Source organism: Gymnogyps californianus, chromosome 15 (genome assembly GCF_018139145.2).
Source record: "Gymnogyps californianus isolate 813 chromosome 15, ASM1813914v2, whole genome shotgun sequence".
Taxonomy (NCBI): Eukaryota; Metazoa; Chordata; class Aves; order Accipitriformes; family Cathartidae; genus Gymnogyps; species Gymnogyps californianus.
In genome coordinates this window covers 8,622,885-8,642,704 of record NC_059485.1, presented here as the reverse complement: position 1 = coordinate 8,642,704, position 19,820 = coordinate 8,622,885, and the positions used below count along the sequence as shown (strand labels likewise).

The 19,820-nt window shown below is 37.3% G+C and overlaps 1 protein-coding gene across 3 annotated transcripts in view; it reads left to right on the top strand.

Annotated features, from left to right (window-relative positions):
• CYTH3 (cytohesin 3) overlaps positions 1-19,739 on the top strand; it is a 53,563-nt gene extending 33,824 nt beyond the window's left edge. For 2 of the 3 annotated variants that reach the window (XM_050905845.1, XM_050905844.1), the window contains 8 exons: positions 2,371-2,451; positions 4,498-4,610; positions 6,684-6,832; positions 7,639-7,750; positions 15,042-15,118; positions 15,201-15,272; positions 15,406-15,560; positions 16,196-19,739. In XM_050905845.1, coding sequence (XP_050761802.1) covers positions 2,371-2,451; positions 4,498-4,610; positions 6,684-6,832; positions 7,639-7,750; positions 15,042-15,118; positions 15,201-15,272; positions 15,406-15,560; positions 16,196-16,268 — 832 coding nt within the window. In that variant the 3' untranslated portion in view covers positions 16,269-19,739. Of the gene's footprint in view, positions 1-2,370; positions 2,452-4,497; positions 4,611-6,683; positions 6,833-7,638; positions 7,751-8,306; positions 8,310-15,041; positions 15,119-15,200; positions 15,273-15,405; positions 15,561-16,195 lie in introns of all 3 variants that reach the window. The other variant, XM_050905846.1, reaches the window with a different exon arrangement.
• Positions 19,740-19,820: the final 81 nt, after the last annotated feature.

Genomic DNA, 19,820 nt, shown 5'->3' with positions numbered 1-19,820 from the left:
GATGAGGAAATTTTGTATAAATCTATCAACTGGATAATAAAATCTTAGGAGAAGTGAAAAAAATTAACATACTGCTTCTATTTTGCCACAAGGCAGAAGCAACCTATCCATTTTAAGGAGCAGTTGAAGTCAAAAAGAAATTTAAAATTATTTTTTCCTTTAAAAGGAGCTTTTATTTACTGTATCCAGTCAGTCTACTTTAATTGTTTTTTGCATGTTTCTTCATTTCTGTGAAGGGTGTAATATTAATATGGTAATGGGAAAGCAAATGGTATTTCTGTCTATTTTTTTTCTTCACTTATATGAATTAGTAAGGGGGGGTGGAGGTGAAGAGATGACAATCTGATTTTCAGGAAAGTTGTGGACATTTCAAGGTAGTCAGGTCTGGAATGGGGAATTGGTTCATCATATTCCTTTGAACTGCAATTTCCTAGAGTCCTAATAATTTTTATTCATGTTCCTCTGAAAACGATGTATTAGGCCTTTAGTTCCAGGGGTAAAATAAATACCCTGGGATAAAATAAAACATGACAGTTGAGGTGGTCTTAAGCTGCTTGTTTTGCTTTTGTGACTGCCTCAGAAACAGGCTATTAAGTGACTTGTGCTATGCAAACGGCAGTGCGTATTATAGGTGAGTTTTTGTTGAGTTATGTACTATCTTTTCTCGAGGCATTTGGAGTCTGAGGACATTCTCTTTTACTTTGCCACTCCCTCTCAGGGGTCCATCATGAATTACTTCTGCATTCTAGCTAAATACAGCTGAAGACGAGACCAGGATAGTCAACAGAATGAAATTTTTGTATAACATTCTGCCATAAAGAGATATATATTAAATTATTGACTTTTATAGTGTTACAGCACTCAGCAAACTGAAAAAAGTGAATGGTAAAATGGAACGAGATAATACCTAAAAATGTACAATAAATAAGGGATGAATTACATCCTATAAAAGATTTAAGATTTCTTTATATGTGAGTAAGTCTTCACTTATTTTGTTAAGTGGCTTCCTAGACCTTTCATAATATTTGGCTTGTGTCTTTGGAGCTGTACCCAGCACAAGTATCACTATTAATCCAGTCTACATTAAAACTTAGAAGAGCAAAAATTTGAGTATAAGGCTAATATTTGTTCTGAATTACTGCAGCTTTACGTAATATAAGCAAAATCAATATTTGGCTTAGAGTAACAAAGTACCTCTATTGAGTGCTCTCTTTTATTATACTATTATGCCACTTTACTGCACTGAAAAGTAGTGACGCAGTTGAATTGTGCATTACTAAATTTCATGAGAATTGCTTCGTTTTGCTTGACAGAGCTGATGCGTTTTTCTGTAAACAATATGGGGACATCCTAATGAATGAATAGTTCGTTTTAAGGTATTTACTCGTGAGTGTTACAGGTTCGTCTGACTACGCAGTTAGTCAGTAATGCAACAGATAATTCTTGGTGGGTGCACACCTTTCTATTTTCGGGTGGAGGCTGATATGCAACATTCTGTCTTGGTGATGTATTTATAATCCTCAGGGTGTGCTTTAAACTTTTACACCTCTGGCATATGAGCTCAGTGGTGGTGTAGACTAAATTCTGTCTGCATCCAAATAGTTTTGTGTTCATTAAAGTTTAAGTGTTACTTTTGCACTTAAACACCTTTGTATCAAACAAAGCGTAATTTGGCTCATGATTTACATCGCAATATAAAAGATAGGTGAGAGAAAGCCCGTTCAAAACCTGTTCTGATTTTAGTAAACTTTCATTGTAACAACTTTTGAGAATGGAGTAAGAATATACTACGTACTAAGTAGCTCTTTTAAAAAGCTGTTCTTTTTCTTAGGTACAATCAGTTGAAGCATTTCTGTTCCTCATCTTTGTACATAAATTAATATACTGCTTTAATATTTTCTGTTCTTAGAGGGAAAAATGGGATAGTTTGTTTTTCATGTGTTGTATGGCTAAAGAAATTAATCTTACTTTAACTATTGTTTTAAGAGTTCGTGACACAATTTCTGCAAAATACTTTTTACTGGATAAATTTATCAGGTATCATCCCATATCAAGGCAGGTGCAGTAATAATAAATGTGAAGCAAAGAAGGCCAGGCCATTTTCGGGTCATTTAAATAAGCAGAGCTAAAATCAGTTCAAGTGTACTGGCTCTTGCTAACCTACCTTTGTAATGCCAGGAGAAATGGGCAAAATACTAGCATTAAATATTAAAATACCTCTCAAATAAATGTGTAAACTATTTCTGATGACTTGATTTGATCAGTATGATCATTTATTTCCTTGCTTATTCTCAGAAGCAAATAGAGATAACTAACAAGCCTTTAAAGTTCAGAATTGTAATTGTCTATTTCCATTTTTGTCTTTCATAGAGATGAATTTAATATTAAAGTTCTTCAGGCTTTTGTTGAACTCCATGAGTTCGCTGATCTCAATCTTGTACAAGCCTTAAGGTGAGTAAATTCTTTCTTTTTTTTGACCTGAGCTTCCTTTATCAAATGGCACGTTCATATGAATCACCGTGTTGATTTATTTGTCAGAAGGCTGATCTACAGCTCAGCAAGATTATACGCATTACTGTGCAAGTTAGCAGACACAGCTCTGTTTTAACCCTTCCAATTGCTTGTGTGTGTGCTGCCTTTGAAGGTGAAAACTTTTAATTATTTCAGACAAATACAAACAACTAAAACATAACTCTTTGGTGTGCCTGGCATATGTGGACATTTGAAGATCTGTTTTATATCTTAGCACAGAGATAGGTAAAAACCAAACGAACCCCTAACCCAAGCAAATAAATAATTTTCTTCACTGCCGTCTTCTTTCTCCTTTCCTTCCACCTCAACTTGTTCCTCTGGGCGGGGAGGGGGGGGAATCCTGCTGACCATAATCAGTGATTATGTTCAAAGAGGTAAACTTTGAATCAAGTAATTTCCTTCTACTTTCCTCAGAGTTTCCCACTTGTCACGTGAAAGAAAGGGTAATATCTTAGTATACTTTTTTCCCTTGCTGAATGAACAGTTTACCTGATTTCTCTGGGATGCCAGCATACAGTGACCTTGTGAGGTCCCTTCTTGTCTTGGTGGAAATCCGTAATAGATCTAGCAAATTAAGTTGATTTAAACAGTTCTGCCAGTTTTGTTGCCACAAGTGACTCCCTCCGACACCAGATAAATTGAAATGTCCGTGTGATCTTTGTCTCTGGTGCAGTGCCTTGTGATGTGGAGTCAGAACAGCTTTGCTATGGTTGAGTGATGTGGTGATGATAACTTGAGCTGCCTGAGGCTTGAGCTAAGGAAGCCTTTTCTCTGGCTGCTGAAGCTTGTCTGGGAGGCCTCATATTCCTATCTCTTTTACCCAATTTAATATTAGGTTTGACTTTATTCTTCCTTAGCAGCTGCTACTATTAAATGTTTGTATTTTGGTAGCTTACAAAATTCGTGATCTGGGTTGGAACCTTGCACGAGGTGAGTAAAAGACAGTATATAGAGCTGACAAACTAAAGATGGCCTGCAACACTTTAATATAATGTCCTAAAATGAAAACTGATGACGACAGGAATAAGCGGTTATTATATTGGCACCCAGCGTACAGGGAATATCGAGAACTTGTTTTGCATGGCAGAGCATGTAACTTTGCTGGTTTAGATCCTGTTTTAATTTAGATAATTCCTTTGCTAAGAAAGAAAAGAATAAGTGATTAAATTCATTGGAGCTTTTTAGTGCCACAGTGTGCCAAAAGTAAATTTGTGAAGACTTCTGTCCTGTATGCATTCCAGTGTACCTATATGTAGAAATAGTAAGTTATGAATGTAAAAACTCTTATTTCAGTCCATGCTGCTAAACAGGAGCACAGATCTCCTGTGTATATTACAAAATTACTGAGGCGGTATCATGAGTCTTTATTTTTAAGATCTGGATCTGATTCTTGTAGGGTGAACTTACACTAGACAGGCAGCACCTCTCTAAGCACTGGGGTTTTTCTTGTTGTTGATACTATTTTTTAAATGTTTGAGGAGTTCAGGTAAAAATGTTAAGTGTTTTTGTATTCCTTGCTTCTCTCCCCTACCAGAAATATTTTATGTAATGTGTCTTTTTACATTGTAAGTAAAGTCTAACTGAGTGTTTATTGCTTTTAGTAGCCAGGAAACCCAGGGAGGATTGAACTGATTGTTTCCCCATAGCATTCTCATGGCAAAAATGGGATGCATACAGAAAATTGTTTACTAGTCTGGAAAAAAGAGAGATTCTCAGAATATGAACTGCCATATTATCTTGCCTGATAGCATGCCGTGTTGCTGGCTGAATTACTGGGCTAGCCATCTGTGCATGTTGCTTTATAATAGCTCCTGACTTGTGTGTTGAGAGATTGCAAACATTTTTCTAGGACATTTTATATAGACATTGCTGATTTTTTGTTGTTGTTGTTGTTTCTGATTATTAGTAATATATGCTTAATAGATAAATATTGGAATGAGTAACAACTATTCTTCCCTTCTGTAGGCAGTTTCTGTGGAGCTTCAGACTGCCAGGAGAGGCTCAAAAAATTGATCGTATGATGGAAGCTTTTGCTTCACGCTATTGCCTTTGTAACCCAGGAGTCTTCCAGTCTACAGGTTAGTCACAGGAAACAATAGGAGTTCTTGAGTATATATATATATGTGTGTGTGTGTGTATATATATATATTTGGATCATATATGTTCTTCTACATCTGATGCAAGGAGATGATGGCCAGTTTGGAAGTTCAGGATAAAATAATATGTGAAATGAGAAATTTCTGAGAACTGAGAAAATGCAACTGTCTAATCTGACACTTTGTTTCCAGGAGGTGCAAGCTTATGGTCAGAATGCATTTCCATTTATAAAACGTCAGCATTAATATATATCTAAGCCAATTAAAGTATAAAATACACTTTAGAAATGTCACCAAAGATTTTGGCTAGGAATTGGAAAAGTAAGATTCTCAGGGGCTTAAAGGCAGAAGAGACCAATAGGTTGGGTAGTCTCGTCTGTCAGTTATAAGGACTTTATACCTCATTATCTCTGTATCAAGTCCACCTATAAGTGGCTATAGTATATTATCTAGAAAGTCATCCATTTTTGTTATGAGGACTGTATCCTTTCTCTCTAGCAGTCTGCTCAGCAATAGTTTATCTCAGTTAGAAATGCACCTCAGTTCTCTGTTGAATTACTTGGTTTAGAATTACTCAAGTGTCGTGGTTTAACCCCAGCCAGCAACTAAGCACCACGCAGCCGCTTCCCTCTCCCCCCCTCCCAGTGGGGTGGGGAGGAGGAAAGGAAAAAAAGTAAAACTCATGGGTTGACATAAGAACAGTTTAATAACTAAAGTAAAAGAAAATACACTACTAAGTAAGAATAATAATAATATTATAATAATAATTGTAATGAAAAGGAATATAACAAAAAAAAGAAATAACACCCAAGAAAAGACAAGTGATGCGCAATGCAATTGCTCACCACCTGCTGACCCATGCCAGAGCTGCGATCTGCCGCCCCCGGCCAACTCCCCCTGTTTATATACTGGGCATGACGTTCCATGGTATGGAATATCCCTTTGGCTAGTTCAGGTCAGCTGCCCCGGCTGTGCTCCCTCCCAGCTTCTTGCACACCTGCTTGCTGGCAGAGCATGGGAAACTGAAAAGTCCTTGGCTTAAGATAAGCGCTACTTAGCAACAACTAAAACATCAGAGTGTTATCAACATTATTCTCACACTAAATCCAAAAAACAGCACTATACCAGCTACTAAGAAGAAAATTAACTCTATCCCAGCCGAAACCAGGACATCAAGTCATAAAAGCTAACAAAACTTTGTGATACTGCACAGAATGCCCTAGCATTCTGGCATTGTTGGTCTGTTTAGTTATGTACACACATAGCTTGCTGTTAATCACTTAGTTTGAGGAACAAATAGGCTGGGAAAAAGTTAACGTAAAGCAGGTCTGCAACAGCTAGAGAGGAAAATACTTACTGAAAACAAAATGCTGAAGATGCAAACACATTTTTCTTCTATGTAGCAGAGAGGTTTCCATCCTGCTTTTTCTTACACAGGATCTTGTACTTGAGTTCTGGGAGAATTTACTATAATCATAACCATGTCAAGAGGCATGGTAAGATCTCCTTTGGCATCTTTTGATATTATTCAGTGGTACTAGCCACCTCGTGTATGCCAAGAAATTGAGTCAATGTCATTTTCAGTCTGTTTAAATGCAGTTCAAATATTATTTTGAAGAGACCGTTCTTTCTCTTTGGTGAAAGCTTTGGAAGTACTTTGAGTAGGAGTCTGATTGACCAAGCCTATTATAGGATCTAGCAATATGATCTAGGCAAAACCTGTGCGCAGAGAACGTTTTGCCCAACAACACTTCAGTGTTTCAAGTGAAATGTTAATTTAGGGTGATGGCAATGATTTCAAAGAGTTTAAAAAAAATTTTGGATTCTCTTGCACTGTTTTTCTCACACTGGCTTTTAATTTGAATTGTTACTTTTTTTTTTCCTTAGGCTTACTTCAACAGTTTAAAGAAAGATTTTAGACTTTGCTTTCGTGTATAGTGTTCAGGATTTTTTGACTACCTGTTTCTTTATCAGTCAGGATGAGCTATATATTCATTTTACAGGTTTGTGCCACAACACACAGAAAGATAAATCATTTTTCAAATCTTATTTCAGATACATGCTATGTGCTTTCATTTGCGATCATTATGCTAAATACCAGTCTACACAACCACAATGTAAGAGATAAACCAACAGTAGAGAGGTTTATTTCTATGAATCGTGGAATTAATGAAGGTGGAGACCTTCCAGAAGAACTACTACGGGTAAGTTAGCCTGAGTAAGGCAAGGCATTGCTTTGTGTTTTTAATAGGAAACTTAGAAGCATGTACAACAGTTCTCAGGCAGATTTGTTGAGGGAAAGTAATAAGAACATTTTCTAGCATGCATAACCATTTGAGTAGCTGAAAGAAGCATTTCCTGATGTTCACAGCTGCTTTGAGCTAGTTCTCCCTACATTCAATCCTTTGTTAAGGAGAGGAGATTCCAGAGAAAACATTCGGTGTATATCTCAGTAGTTTGCTGATGGCAAAATTCTTGTGGAATTGGCTTCTTATGAAAAAAAAGTAGTATTTCTGGATAAGTCAGAGAAAGCCGGAAAAAATAGTAAAAATTATTGTTTCATTATTGCCTCTCATTTCTTTCCGTGTGTCTTGTGGAGCCTCCTCCTGTCCCTTGAGATATCAGTAAAAATACTTATTTATCTAAGACAGTGTGATGGTCTACACCATTTTCTGAAAACCCAGATTCATTTGGCAAAACTTGTACTAAATGAGACCTGAAGCTGAAACCTTTGAAATACTGAATGCTGAAGTTAAAGAAAAAATGTCTTTGCTAGGAGTGCTTATAAAACCTGTGAAAAAGAGACACTTATTTATAGATGAAGTAGTTTTAAATCAAACTTAATCAAAGTAGTAAACAACGATTGAGAAGGGCTGGTCCAGAATGTTATGGATAGTATTTCCTATGCTTTTTATACAAATAGTCTGAGAAGCAGTAAGATGTCCTGGTTGCATTTTCTGTTAGAGATTTATTAATGAGGTCTTTTTCCTCTTTTTTTTTATTCTTCTAGAATTTATATGAAAGTATTAAGAATGAGCCGTTTAAAATTCCAGAGGATGATGGAAATGATCTAACGCATACATTTTTTAATCCAGATAGAGAAGGTTGGCTGCTGAAATTAGGTTAGTTATAAGGGCAGTTTTGCTGCTGTGTTTGTTCGTTGTTAGCATGTTTGCTGCTTCCGTGTCTATCTGCTTTCTTGTGAAGGTAATAGGATTAACTTTGTATTTAAAAATGTGTGAACCAAAATAAGTAACTCCTTTGCATCTGAGGGTTGTTACTTCTTATTTTACGTATCCAAATTAGCAATCTTGTTTCAAACTTTGGAGTTTTATTTCTGGTACATGAGAAATAAAAACTCGGCAACAAAAAGGAAACACTGAATGGTATTTACCACATGCTGTGACTGATAAATAACAACTAAGTCTCCATAAGGTCGTTTCAGAAAACTGTGTGATATTTCAACTCAGTTTTCTGTGTACAAAAAAAAGGATTTCTCTTCAAATAGTTATTTTTGTATGTCTTTATTTTTCCATATTATTTGTGAGTTTCTCTTGGTTTGGTTTTGGCTATGATTTTTTAATGAGTGGTTTAAATGTGCCTTCTTGTTTTCCTTATGGCCTATGACCTATCACCTTTCTGTTCTGTGACTGGCTGTCTCTGCTTATTCTGCATTAGGAGGTACGTATCTGATTGCTTTCCAGTCCTCTCTTCTTCAGTTGCTCATTCTTTTATTTTCTTCCTCCTTCCTCCTGTTTTTTTTCTTTTCTTTTTTTTTTAAATCAAATTTATTGTAGCATTTTGCTTTTTCACTCAGTGTCACTAACAGTATCATCAGTGGTACTCTGAGAGACTGGCATGTCAGTGTCTAGCTCACATGCGAGTGTGTTCTGCAAAAGAAGAAAGTGTTGACATGTAAAGCAGAAAAATAAAGATGGCTATTCAGCATACTTTTCTCGTTCATTGAAGAACATAACAAGGGAAGAATAATTTCTACTGAGAGGAAAACAACATGTCTTACTCTTGTAATGAAGTTCCAGGGTGATTTTGTTACTTGTACATCAATTAGATTATTGAAAGATTGATTACATTTGAACTATGCATTTATAAAAGCTGTTCTTTTTCCTGCTTATTTTCCTTTTTTAAAGAACATATTTAGCTTACTTAACAGAATCTTAAATGAGCACCAAATTTAGGGTTGCAGAAACCTCTGGTAATTTGTAGTCTTCTGGCACTGCAAGATCGCCTTGTTTACAGACTCTTTTAAAGTTGATGGGATTCACTTTTTCACTTGGGCTTAGGGATTTTTTTTTTTTCCCTATATAAAGGAGACTGAAATTTAATTTTAACTTTTTTTTTTTTCAATGAAATAAACCTCTTTTATATAAAAAACACCAGTACACACTCCGATAGAGCCAGTTGTTAGCCTCTTTAATGTATAACTGCTTGTTAAAGTAGAAGGAGCTTTGCACTTGGAGAATGGTGACTAAAGAGTGGAAAGGGATGTGTGCTGGGGGTGCCCATGGGGGTCAGTATGGTGAAAGTAGAGCCTGGTTAGAGCCATGGGCCCGCCCTACTGATTGCACCTGGAAATTAGTGGTCATGCTAGTGCGGGAAGGAAATAGATGTGAAAAGGAAGCATTTGGAATTCATTCACATGCTCTCCAATGTCTTATTTTGACCTCTGTGCTACAGATGCTATAGAGCTGTTTGTCTTTCTAACTACAAAAAAGCAAAGCTCTTGCTTTTTGATATGCATTGGCTTAGCTGGCACAATTTCAAAGATGACTTTGCAGCTTTTCTTCATTTTGTAGCATGAGGCGATAACTATCTCTACAGAAAAGGCTTTCAAGATGATGTAGATAAAATGTGCTTTCTGGAGAAGAGGTTGGGTATAAGCCCATGCTGTGCATATTTCTCTTTCTGTTGCCAGTGCGCTCTCATATACTTGTACACATACTGAGAGTGCAGGCAAGAGTCTGAGTGTGTGTAGAGGAGTGACAACATCCCTTGTGGAAGAAACTGTCAATAAAAGACATATAAGAGATCTAATAAAAAATAGAGGAACAAAGAAATGGAAGAAAAAAGATGACTGAAAGCCAGCGAGAGCTGCCAGATACTTCTGCACAATCTATCTCTGGCTCTGGCACAAGGTCAATAAAACCAACTTTTCATTATGTACGATGTAGATGAGAGACAGTGCACAGAAAACCCAATAGTAAAAGCGTGTGTGAAACGGGAGGCTGTTGCACGTAACGCTCCCACGGCATGAGGGTTATTTGAATAAAGAAATGAAACATGTCCAGAAGCCTCCGGTGAATCAGCCTGTAAATGTGTGAAGCTGCGCTTCCGTGAGAGACTGCGTTTTTTTCAGCAGACGTGGACTGCTACAGACAAATACATTTTGCTAGTTTAGATGCATTGACCAGAAATAAACGTGGCAATCTTTTCTTTTCTTTTCTTTCTTTCTTTCCTCTCCCTTGAGTTTCCTGTTTGCTAGGAGGCTTAAACTGTATGTTGAGAGTGCTGTCTCGATCCACATTGTTTGCATTTTTACAGTCCTTTCTGTTGGGAAACACTTCTCGTGAAATGAGTACGGTTTCCTTCAGTTCTGGAAGATGCTGATATTAAAAGTTTCAGTATTGTTGAAATGCTAAGGAGGTTCTATTCCTGCGTGAGATTTTAAGTGCTCAGTTGTGATAATACTTAAAAGTTGAAATAGAAAGTTTTATATAAAACTATAAATATGACTAAGACAACTCACAAACCCTGAGTATATCAAGACAGTATTTTGTATTTGGTATTTCTTACAGTCAGCTCTTCCCATTTATCTACTTGTGCCCCACTTTTTAGTATTCCAGCTCACTGTATCGATTATCCTCTGGGCAGGAGATGGATATCGTGAAACTTTCATATATTGTAAAATTCATCTGTCCTAAAGACCACCCTAGCTCTCCAGCCTGGCATTGGGTTTTAGAAAGCTGGGAGGGTGCAAAATGGTTTTGGAGAGTCTGCTGCTCTGAATTGTTCAGAGGTGACTTTGTATAAGTCCGAGAGCCAAACTTGGCAGGCAGACAGCAATTCCGGTGTTATCTATCTGAACTCAACTGGTGCCTTTATATAGACATCTTTATCTTGGTAAACCTAAATTATCATTCAGTTCTACGTTGTTTGAAGCATGGTGTAATAAAAATGAATTCTACAAGTGAAAAACTGAAAGCTGCTGAGTGCTAATGAATCCTCGCTTAGAGCAGCTTGAGACATTATGAGCTTTTAGGTTTTTCTGCGTCATAATTATTAGTGATGTTGGTACCATGAAATTTTCTGCCATCCACGTTAAGGTATTTTGAAATTGTTGTCTGTGCTCTCTGTCCTAATGCCCAAGTTACAATCGTTTTGCACAGGGAGGTGCTTCCTTGCCTAGAACAGCTTGTCTTGGCAAATAGCTTGGTTTGCGTAATACTTTCTTCTGGTTAGAGGGAAACTGTGACATTATTCCACCAAACTGGAGAGGAAATGATTCAAGCCAGACACATGATCGTGTTAATTTTTTCTGCCGGACAGGCAGTTACTGAGAGCTTGGAGATGGTCCAAAAGCTTCGCATCCGGGCCCGTCCCGCCAGCGGTGCTTATTCCAGCGCATCTGTCCTTGCGAGGATGTATATGTCTCTTCCCTAATGCGGGGCGAGTGAACGGTGGTGGTTGATCAGGAAACTGGTGCCTTCCGGTACCTGCCTGGCTCTCATGGTAACTGATACTCTTCGAGGTTGAGGCAGTTAATGTTGCGGTCGAGGGAAATTTCTTTTTCAAAGAAACCCAAACTTTGATCCAGTCATCTGTATAACTGTGCAGTTCCTGAGTCTGTTCCACCTAGTGGTATCTAAATGAACTGAGAAGAAAAAACCATTCTTGATGTGTGCGTCTCTCTCTTTCCCCTCTAAAACTTTATATAAACGTGCTGAAGATTTGGGTAGAGTTTTCTGACTGTAGATACATTGCTGCCTTTAGTCTTAAGGCCTTTTTTAATTTTGAAATTGGTGTTTCCTAAGTCATTGCCAGTTGTTTTTCCCTTGAGTATAGGTGGTTTTCTTTTACCTTGTTTTCTAGTTTGTACTTTGCCCAGAGTTGAAAAAAAATAATCCTATGTTGGGTTACATAGGTGAAGAGGGTTTCTAGTCCTCTTTCTGTACATTTTGCCTTGTTGTGGCCTTTTCTTGTAGTTTCCTTAGATTTCCACCTACAAGATCCCGTGCTGCTTTATTTTGTTGTTTGAGATGTCTTTGTGTTCATCAGCTAGATCTTTCAGAAGTACATCACTTATATCTCTCCATTTCTGTAAATGTTTATGGATTCATACTCTGATTTTCTTGATCCTCTTCTGGATTTCTAGATCCTTCTAGAAGGAAGAGATCTAGAAGGATCTCTAGATCCTTCTAACTTAATTCCTTCCAGTTTTAATCTTTAAAAGGCTGGGAGCTGGAATAAGATACGAAGTATGGTACTGAACCCTTTGTTGTTGTTTTGTGAGCCTACAGCAGTCTCGGCCAAGGAAAAGAATGTTTTGTTATCATGAGTTCTTACCCATTAATCTTGCATACAGTGTTTACGGGCTGCAAAGCCTTATCAACCAGCTTCTTGGGTCTTAGCCCATTGTAAAGGCGTATTAAATGCATATTATATGGTGACCCCTGCAAACTTGATGAGTACAGATTAGCCTTTCAAGCTTTATTAGAGTTTCTGTGCTGTTGACAGCTTCAACTAAGTAATGGGGTGGGGAGACAGAGACTTACATGTGAGAATAATTCCTTATCCCACCAAAAAATCCTGCCTTGCTGCTTTTTTTCTGGAAGAGAAGAGTAACTCATAGCTTGGTGGAGCAGGGACTTGGGGTCTATTTCTGTGACTCATGTGAGTGCTGTAACCTGGTGAGCTACTGGCTGTTCTAGGGAGAAGGGAGCAGTAAGAGGGATGTTGTTGGAAGTATTTAATCTTCTGGCTTCAACATCAGTACTAATCTGGAGCTGGGAGATGTTTCATGACAAAAGCTTCACCAAAACTGCAGCATGATTACAAAGGTTTCAGGTTTGAGAAACCTGGCTTTTCCAAAGAGAGGGGATGTTGTCAGGAAAAATTTCAGCAAACTCAACTGTCATTTACTACTTGGCACTTCACATTGTTCTAGGAGCTGTGTTTTCTAAGTCCATTGTTTCTGCCTTAAATTATAAACAGGCCTTCTTTTAAATATATGGTCATTACCTGATTATTTTTTTTATTGTGTTTTGAAATGATATCACAGTTTGAGAAACACTTTTGTGCAGTTTAAGCTGCCTCTGTGATAGTAGCCTGTTGGCTTCATCTTCTCTCCTGCTGAACTGTTTTTCTACTAGAACTGGGCAAGCCATGACATTTGATGCTAGCTGATGTTACCTGTTTGCCTGAAAAATGTGGTGACGTTTTTGTGCCATAAAAACGTTAAATGATGTTAACATGTTGACCGTAGAGAGCAGAACGTGACTTAAAGTCACGGCAATGAACGTTGGGTTATATGAAAAAATGTCGTGTTATGGCGATAGCAAGGACTGCCCTGGCAGTCGGCTTGGCTTGGCTGCTGCTTATTCATTGATCTGGAAGTGAGTCAAGCTAAAGTTTGTCAGCTTTCCATTCCTAGCCCAAATACTTGCTGATACTTGAACCAGCTCTCAGTCAAGGTGATGGGAATTTTTCTAGTGACTTACGTGCCAGTTTGAATGTTTATACAATGCTTTATTTAAGGATCTGTCACAGTGGTTGTACTAAAATGCCACCAGTTCTTCCCTCACTGTCTCCAGTTCACTCAACCATTCATTCTGTCACGGCTTCTGCATCTTGCACTATTTTGCCTTCTCTTATTTCACCGCACCTGCTTGCAGATTAAATTTTTCTTAAGATATGTGTGCGTGTAGTGGAAACATAAAGTTTATTGAGTACATTGAACATGGCAGTGTGTTAGCAGTGTGTTATTGTGTAGGTCATGAAACCAAGCAAAAGGAAGATACGACATGCAACATACTCGGTCTGTAATGCACACATGTAGTAGGCTGGTATCAAGAAATTTCATGGTATTCCTAGAATTGTTCTTTAATATGATTTGGATTTCTGTATTAAACAAAAACCCAACTACCTCAAGTAGAACAAAAAGATTAAAAAATTATGTCTTAGATTTAGTTACATGACTTGGATTAAATTGGGGGTCTTCTGTGTATTAATGGTACTCTTTTATGCACAGGCATTCAATAGCAAGATCGACTATTTTGAAATGTTGGGTTAATGAGATTAAATCACTGCTGAATGGATGATGCACAGGTGGTGACATAATCCTGAAGTCAGATAACTATGGTGGAACTAAGCCTGTATATTAATAACACGTGAATGCTTTATCTACAATTGTCTTTCCTGGAAATGAATTTTTAAGATAATGTAATTGTGGAATGCTAGACATGTTCTGAAGCAGCCGACGGCAGAAAACCGGCTGAAAGGGCTGAGACAATAATGTGTGTTTCTCAAAGGAACTGTTCCCTACGGTGTGACATTAGCAGGTGTAAGAAAGAGGAGCTCTGTGGTTGCTGTTGTCTAAACTGTTAATGCAGGAAAAATTGGCATTTTTGGAGCAGTAGCTATTTCTTCTGGCAGGTGTGCTCAATGATATATTAACCCATAAAGAGAACATGTTTTTAAAATACTAAATGATGAAAAGTGACTAAAAACGGTACATTTTGGCATAGGATTTGCTCCTTATTGTTGAGACATCATATTTGTTCTGCTAATAATGTTTATAAGCATCTTATGCACTTGATGTTGAATCTGAAAGTAGAGATAGGTTCTTAATCACATGTATGCTCATGAGTGGAGTGAAAGGAAGGTGATAAAATGCCCTTAATTTTATTGATGGGACCCTTTCCTTGTACAAGACAGGCTGTGGAGAGGGTTGGTCCTGTTGCTGGAGCCCAGTTACTGGTTTTGCTGGTGCTTGGCCTCCCTTTGCCATAGCAGCACTGACTGCATTTCTGAGGGCTGTATAGTATTGATATTTTTGATGCAGTAAACAATTAAGATGGCATGGACAGAGGGAGAAGGTCTGACTGCTAAACTATTGCATTCATTCTCTGTAAGAGAGGAGACATTTGCAACTTTAGAGCATACAGTTTTTGTGGCTGGTCAGCAACACCATAGTTAATGCTGTCTCAGGAGTTTGATCTTAGTACAAGAGTTACAGTAACATGTTCCTTTAACCTCAGCTCATCTGTGCCTGATCCATTTACGATTAAGTAATTAAGCCATATTTTGAAAAACAAGCAAAACTAAATCACTTTCTTACCCACTGTTGAAGCCTTGACAGCAACACACGGCTAATTCAGCCATACCTTTTGATTGTAGGGGGAAGAGTGAAAACGTGGAAACGGAGATGGTTTATTCTGACTGATAATTGCCTGTATTACTTTGAATACACAACAGTGAGTATATATTACAGTGAACTTCATTTGTAATCAAGATATTTAAGTGGCTAATAATGTGATATTTTCCTAATTTTTTTAGGACAAAGAACCTAGAGGAATTATTCCATTAGAAAATCTTAGCATAAGAGAAGTTGAAGACCCTAGAAAACCAGTAAGATATTTTCATAATATTTTTTTTAAACAAAGATAAGTAAACCATATAGAACTTAGATGTAGGGTTAAATGAAGATGTTTGTCAGTTTTGTTTTGTTTTTAATATTTATTTCTTAATTTCTACCCTCCAGAACTGCTTTGAGCTCTATAACCCCAGTCATAAAGGTCAAGTAATTAAAGCATGTAAAACTGAAGCTGATGGGAGAGTGGTGGAAGGCAACCATGTAGTGTATAGAATATCTGCTCCCACCCCAGAAGAAAAGGAAGAGTGGATTAAATCTATCAAGTGAGTTTGAAGTCTTAAGTCTCTTTCAGAAAGGAAGTGTAAGCTCTTTTTGGAGTAAGATACTAAGAGAATTTGTATTCCGACTTGTTCGAAGAATTCGGATGTGGCAATGTCCTCTAGGATTAATGACAAACTACGTGGGGTTGACGGATCAGGATATGAGTCTCCTGTTACTGTCTGGTCCTAAGGAAGTAGTGCTACTAACTCAAATGAGGAAAACGTGGATTTTTTTTTTTTTTGCCCCCTAAGCAAATGTAAAGCCTTGTGTGAATCGTCGTTAACCCTAATTTTATTAGATTCTTACTTCATCTAATAATTAACTTTAGTGACATGGATCTTAAGCACGTTCACAGTGCAGCTTTAAGCTTTCACAGCTTGACTTCATCGTGGAAGGTTTATAAAGCAGACGCACGCTTAAAGAAATAAATAGTGGTCAAGATGAAGGTATGAACTCCTAACAAATCACAGCTGAATAACATCTTTTTCCAAAAAATATTTGTGATGCTTAGAAGTCAGCCATCCATTATCTTATTAAGAGCATGGAGTCATCCACAGGAAAGAGAGAACAAAATAGTTTTAGTTTTCAGAAACAGATATTTGTTAACCAAACTGATGATTCCTTTTTTCTTTTCTAGAGCAAGTATCAGCAGGGATCCCTTTTATGATATGCTGGCAACAAGGAAACGAAGAATTGCAAATAAGAAATAGAACATGATCAGCAACTTGTATACCTGCATCAACCTATAAATGAGCATACAGTTGAGTGACAATGTAAAAAGTGGACAAACTAAATGAAGACAATAACTGTAAATGTTATACATACACACTTTACTATGACATAAAAACTTGGCAAGACCTTTCAGGGTAAATAGTTATTGGCATGTAATTTGAAGTAAGCTTCAAATCCCAGAGGATGATTATATTGGAACTTAATTCAACTGAAAACATGGAAGCCTTGTTTTCACTTACATTAGTTACAACTCCAGTTTACTTGGGTTGGGAGGGAAGGAATTCAAGGCTAATAGTAAAATGTCCTATACCTGTTATTTGAGGCAATAACATATAACCTTGTATGTTATTTCCCATAAAAGGAGGAGTGATTCTAAGACTTTCATCTCTCACTAAAATGCAGCACCAAAAGTGGAGTACAGCGTGATCTAGCACTTAATTTTTCTGTAAGCAGAAAACCCACAATCTCAATATCAGTTTTCAAGTCTTGTGTGTTTCACGGTAAAGGAACAGCTGAGTGCAGCTTTCATTTAGGATTCTCTCTCCTACCTTTATGGAAATAGCTTTTCTTCTTCAGAAGTGCAACTCAGCGGTAGACTGGCAGCTACGTAGTTAACTAGTTGTGCCAAAGGGTTTGGTTGATACGCGCTGAAATATATGCAGGTCCCAACAGCAAAGGTTTGAGTCTGTAGACATGACACTAAGTACAGATGTGGTTTGATATTTGCCAGTAGGCTAAAACTCATTCCTGTCTGCTCATACACTCACAATAAGCAGTAGGATTTAATGACTGGTTCTTATGTTTTAGATATGTTGTAGTTTAATTAACACTAAGTTACTACTAAAGGAGTAAGATGACAGGGCTTGCATGAGTTTAGGCTTTGCATGTGAAAACACCCCCAAATAATTTCACATGCATTTAATGTTTTTAAAGGGAAAAACCAGGAAGGTGAAATCTTTCTGTAAGATACAGCCCTAGATAGTTAAGCAAGCAGGATTCATTCCTTTGCTTGATAGCAAACTTTAGACATACAGAAAAGTTCAGTCTTTTTAATGCATTCTTAAAGGCGATTTTTCAGATCTGTGCTTCAGCAGTTGAAATTGAAAAAATGAATAGACATCCTTATTTTTACTTAAAAATTAAAATCTTACACATTGATTACCTAGTGCAACTAAACTCCCCCACAAGCACGTCTGTGTGTGTGTGTGTAATTTGTGGAAGATCTTTCTGTGGTCCTACCGATAGTCTTTCAGTAACATGTAAAATGCTATGGCAGATTTTACTACGCTCTTCTATTGATAGCGCAGATACCATTCTTAAGGTGAAGCCCCTAATTCCACAATGGGGGCAAAAAGTGGGTTTTTTTGGGCCCTACTGCTTCTGTTAGTACTCGTTTTTTCACAGACTTGTTGAACCTGAGCCGTGCCTACTGTGCCAATGAATGCTTTGGAGACCCAATACTTAGTCAAAGCAGTTTTGCTTGTTGGAGTTACAGCAGCGTCTCTGGATACGTTACAGGGAAGTGTGCTGCACTGGCAAAACCACAGAGTTAAGTTGATCTGTTTCAAATCTCCTTTTAACTGTAAGGGAGAGTCTGTTTCATTGTTCCTGTCTTACTAATTTGCCTTGTTTTGCATGGGGTGTCAGCCTGTGAATGTTTTGCTTTATTGCATGTTTGCAAAAAAGGCCAAGAGGAAAAGAACAAAGTAAACCTTTTCACGCTTTTCCCCAGAGAGTGTGGAATTGCAGTCTACTTGGATGAATGTTCAAATCTGAGTACTTTCAAGGGAGTAAAACTCAACCGAAGTTGAGTTGATTCAAGAATGCTTGAATAAGTATCAGCGTGGGGACATCTTTGCTTAACGGAACACATTTAAACTCTTTATAGCAACGAATTAAGTTGTATGTCCTATGTTTGCAAAGCAGCATGATAATAGAGCTGCTAACATCACTTGTTTTGAGTCTTCTGTTCTGCAACTTCAAGTTTTGTTTTCAAGCAATGTTCATCAGCTTTAGCTTTGGACAAGTAGATTTGTAATGCAAATAGCGGTAAGCCAGAATCAGTGGTACTAATGAGTGTAAAGGTGAAAAGCAGCAAATAAAGTATTTCTGGAGAAATGTGAGATTACAAAAGCATTAATAAGCCATGAAGCACTTTTGTATCAATTCTTATCTTCTGAAATATCACCTTCAAGAAAATATTTATTTAACCAGGTGAGGATGTCTGCCTATAAGCATGAAGGAAATGCCTTGAGAGTTCATTTGCTGTATTTAGTTTGAAGTTCTTATATCCGGCAGAAATAATTATTTAGAGTAACATGTAACTGAGGATATTATAGCAGGAAATATATTATTTCTTAGCATTAAAATGCAACATCTTAAACAGCTATTTGTGGTGCTCAATATAGCTATTATTTAACTTACCAAAGCTAATGGAATAGCATTCTTGTGTGTGATAATATTTGATTTCAAATGTTCTTTGTAACAGTATTAAAAGGGAGTGAAACTGGCCCAAAATTTCCACTGGCCACGAGGCCAGTAAAACAAAGTGGCTTGTGAAAATTTTGGCCAAATCAGGTACTATCTATGAGGGTGAAGAAAAATCTCTCAACCTTTCACTTTTTTTTATTGGGCTTCAAGTCCAGGGGTAGCTACTAAGACTAGCTGCTCGGTGGCCGAAAGCAGCATCTGTTATGGTTTGGCCATGCTGAGGAAAAGTCCTCTGGGGACAACAGACTTCTCCCTTCCTGTTGCACTGAACCTTCCATAATTCTGCAGCTCTTTGTTTTTGACATTGCCCGTTACAGCTCCCGGGGCCAGCAAGAGCCACTACTGCTTCTGCCACGTGCGTGGCTTCGCTCCATGTCTAAGCCATTTGGCCACTAACATCAGCCATGTTGCCAGTGCAACCTAGGGAGAGAACTGTACATAATACTTAAGCTCAGCTGGACTGACTTAAATTTTACAATATTCTGACAAAATAAGCTTAACATTTTGAACGTCACTTAACATTTTGAACCGCTTTAAACTGGTACAAAACTGAACCTTTGTAAACTGAGCAGCATTTATAATGCTTCATATATAAAAACAATGCATATTTTTAAGATTTATTACATATCTATGTAGATATGCTTGCTGGAAAAGCTAGGTCTGTTGTAGACCAAATGCTACAAATTAAGACTTGTGGCTTACCAGTTTCATTTCTATATTTTCTTGGAAAATGTTTCTAGCTAGAGTTTAAATATAAAATGTAAATACTGTACAGATATGTATTGATATAAGTATTACCTGGTGTACACAAGTGATCTGCATGACAAATACTCTGTATCAATCATTGTTAAAAATGTGATGTTCTATGTAAATCCACTGCAATATTAATGTTTTCATTTATCATTAAGACCTATTGCTTACATCTGGAGATTTTCTCAAAAATAAAGTGTGAAACTATACTATCGTATAGCTCCTCATTTACCAAGAATACATGGGAGGTAATTGCTGATTTTTATTTATTTATTTATTTATTTGAGATT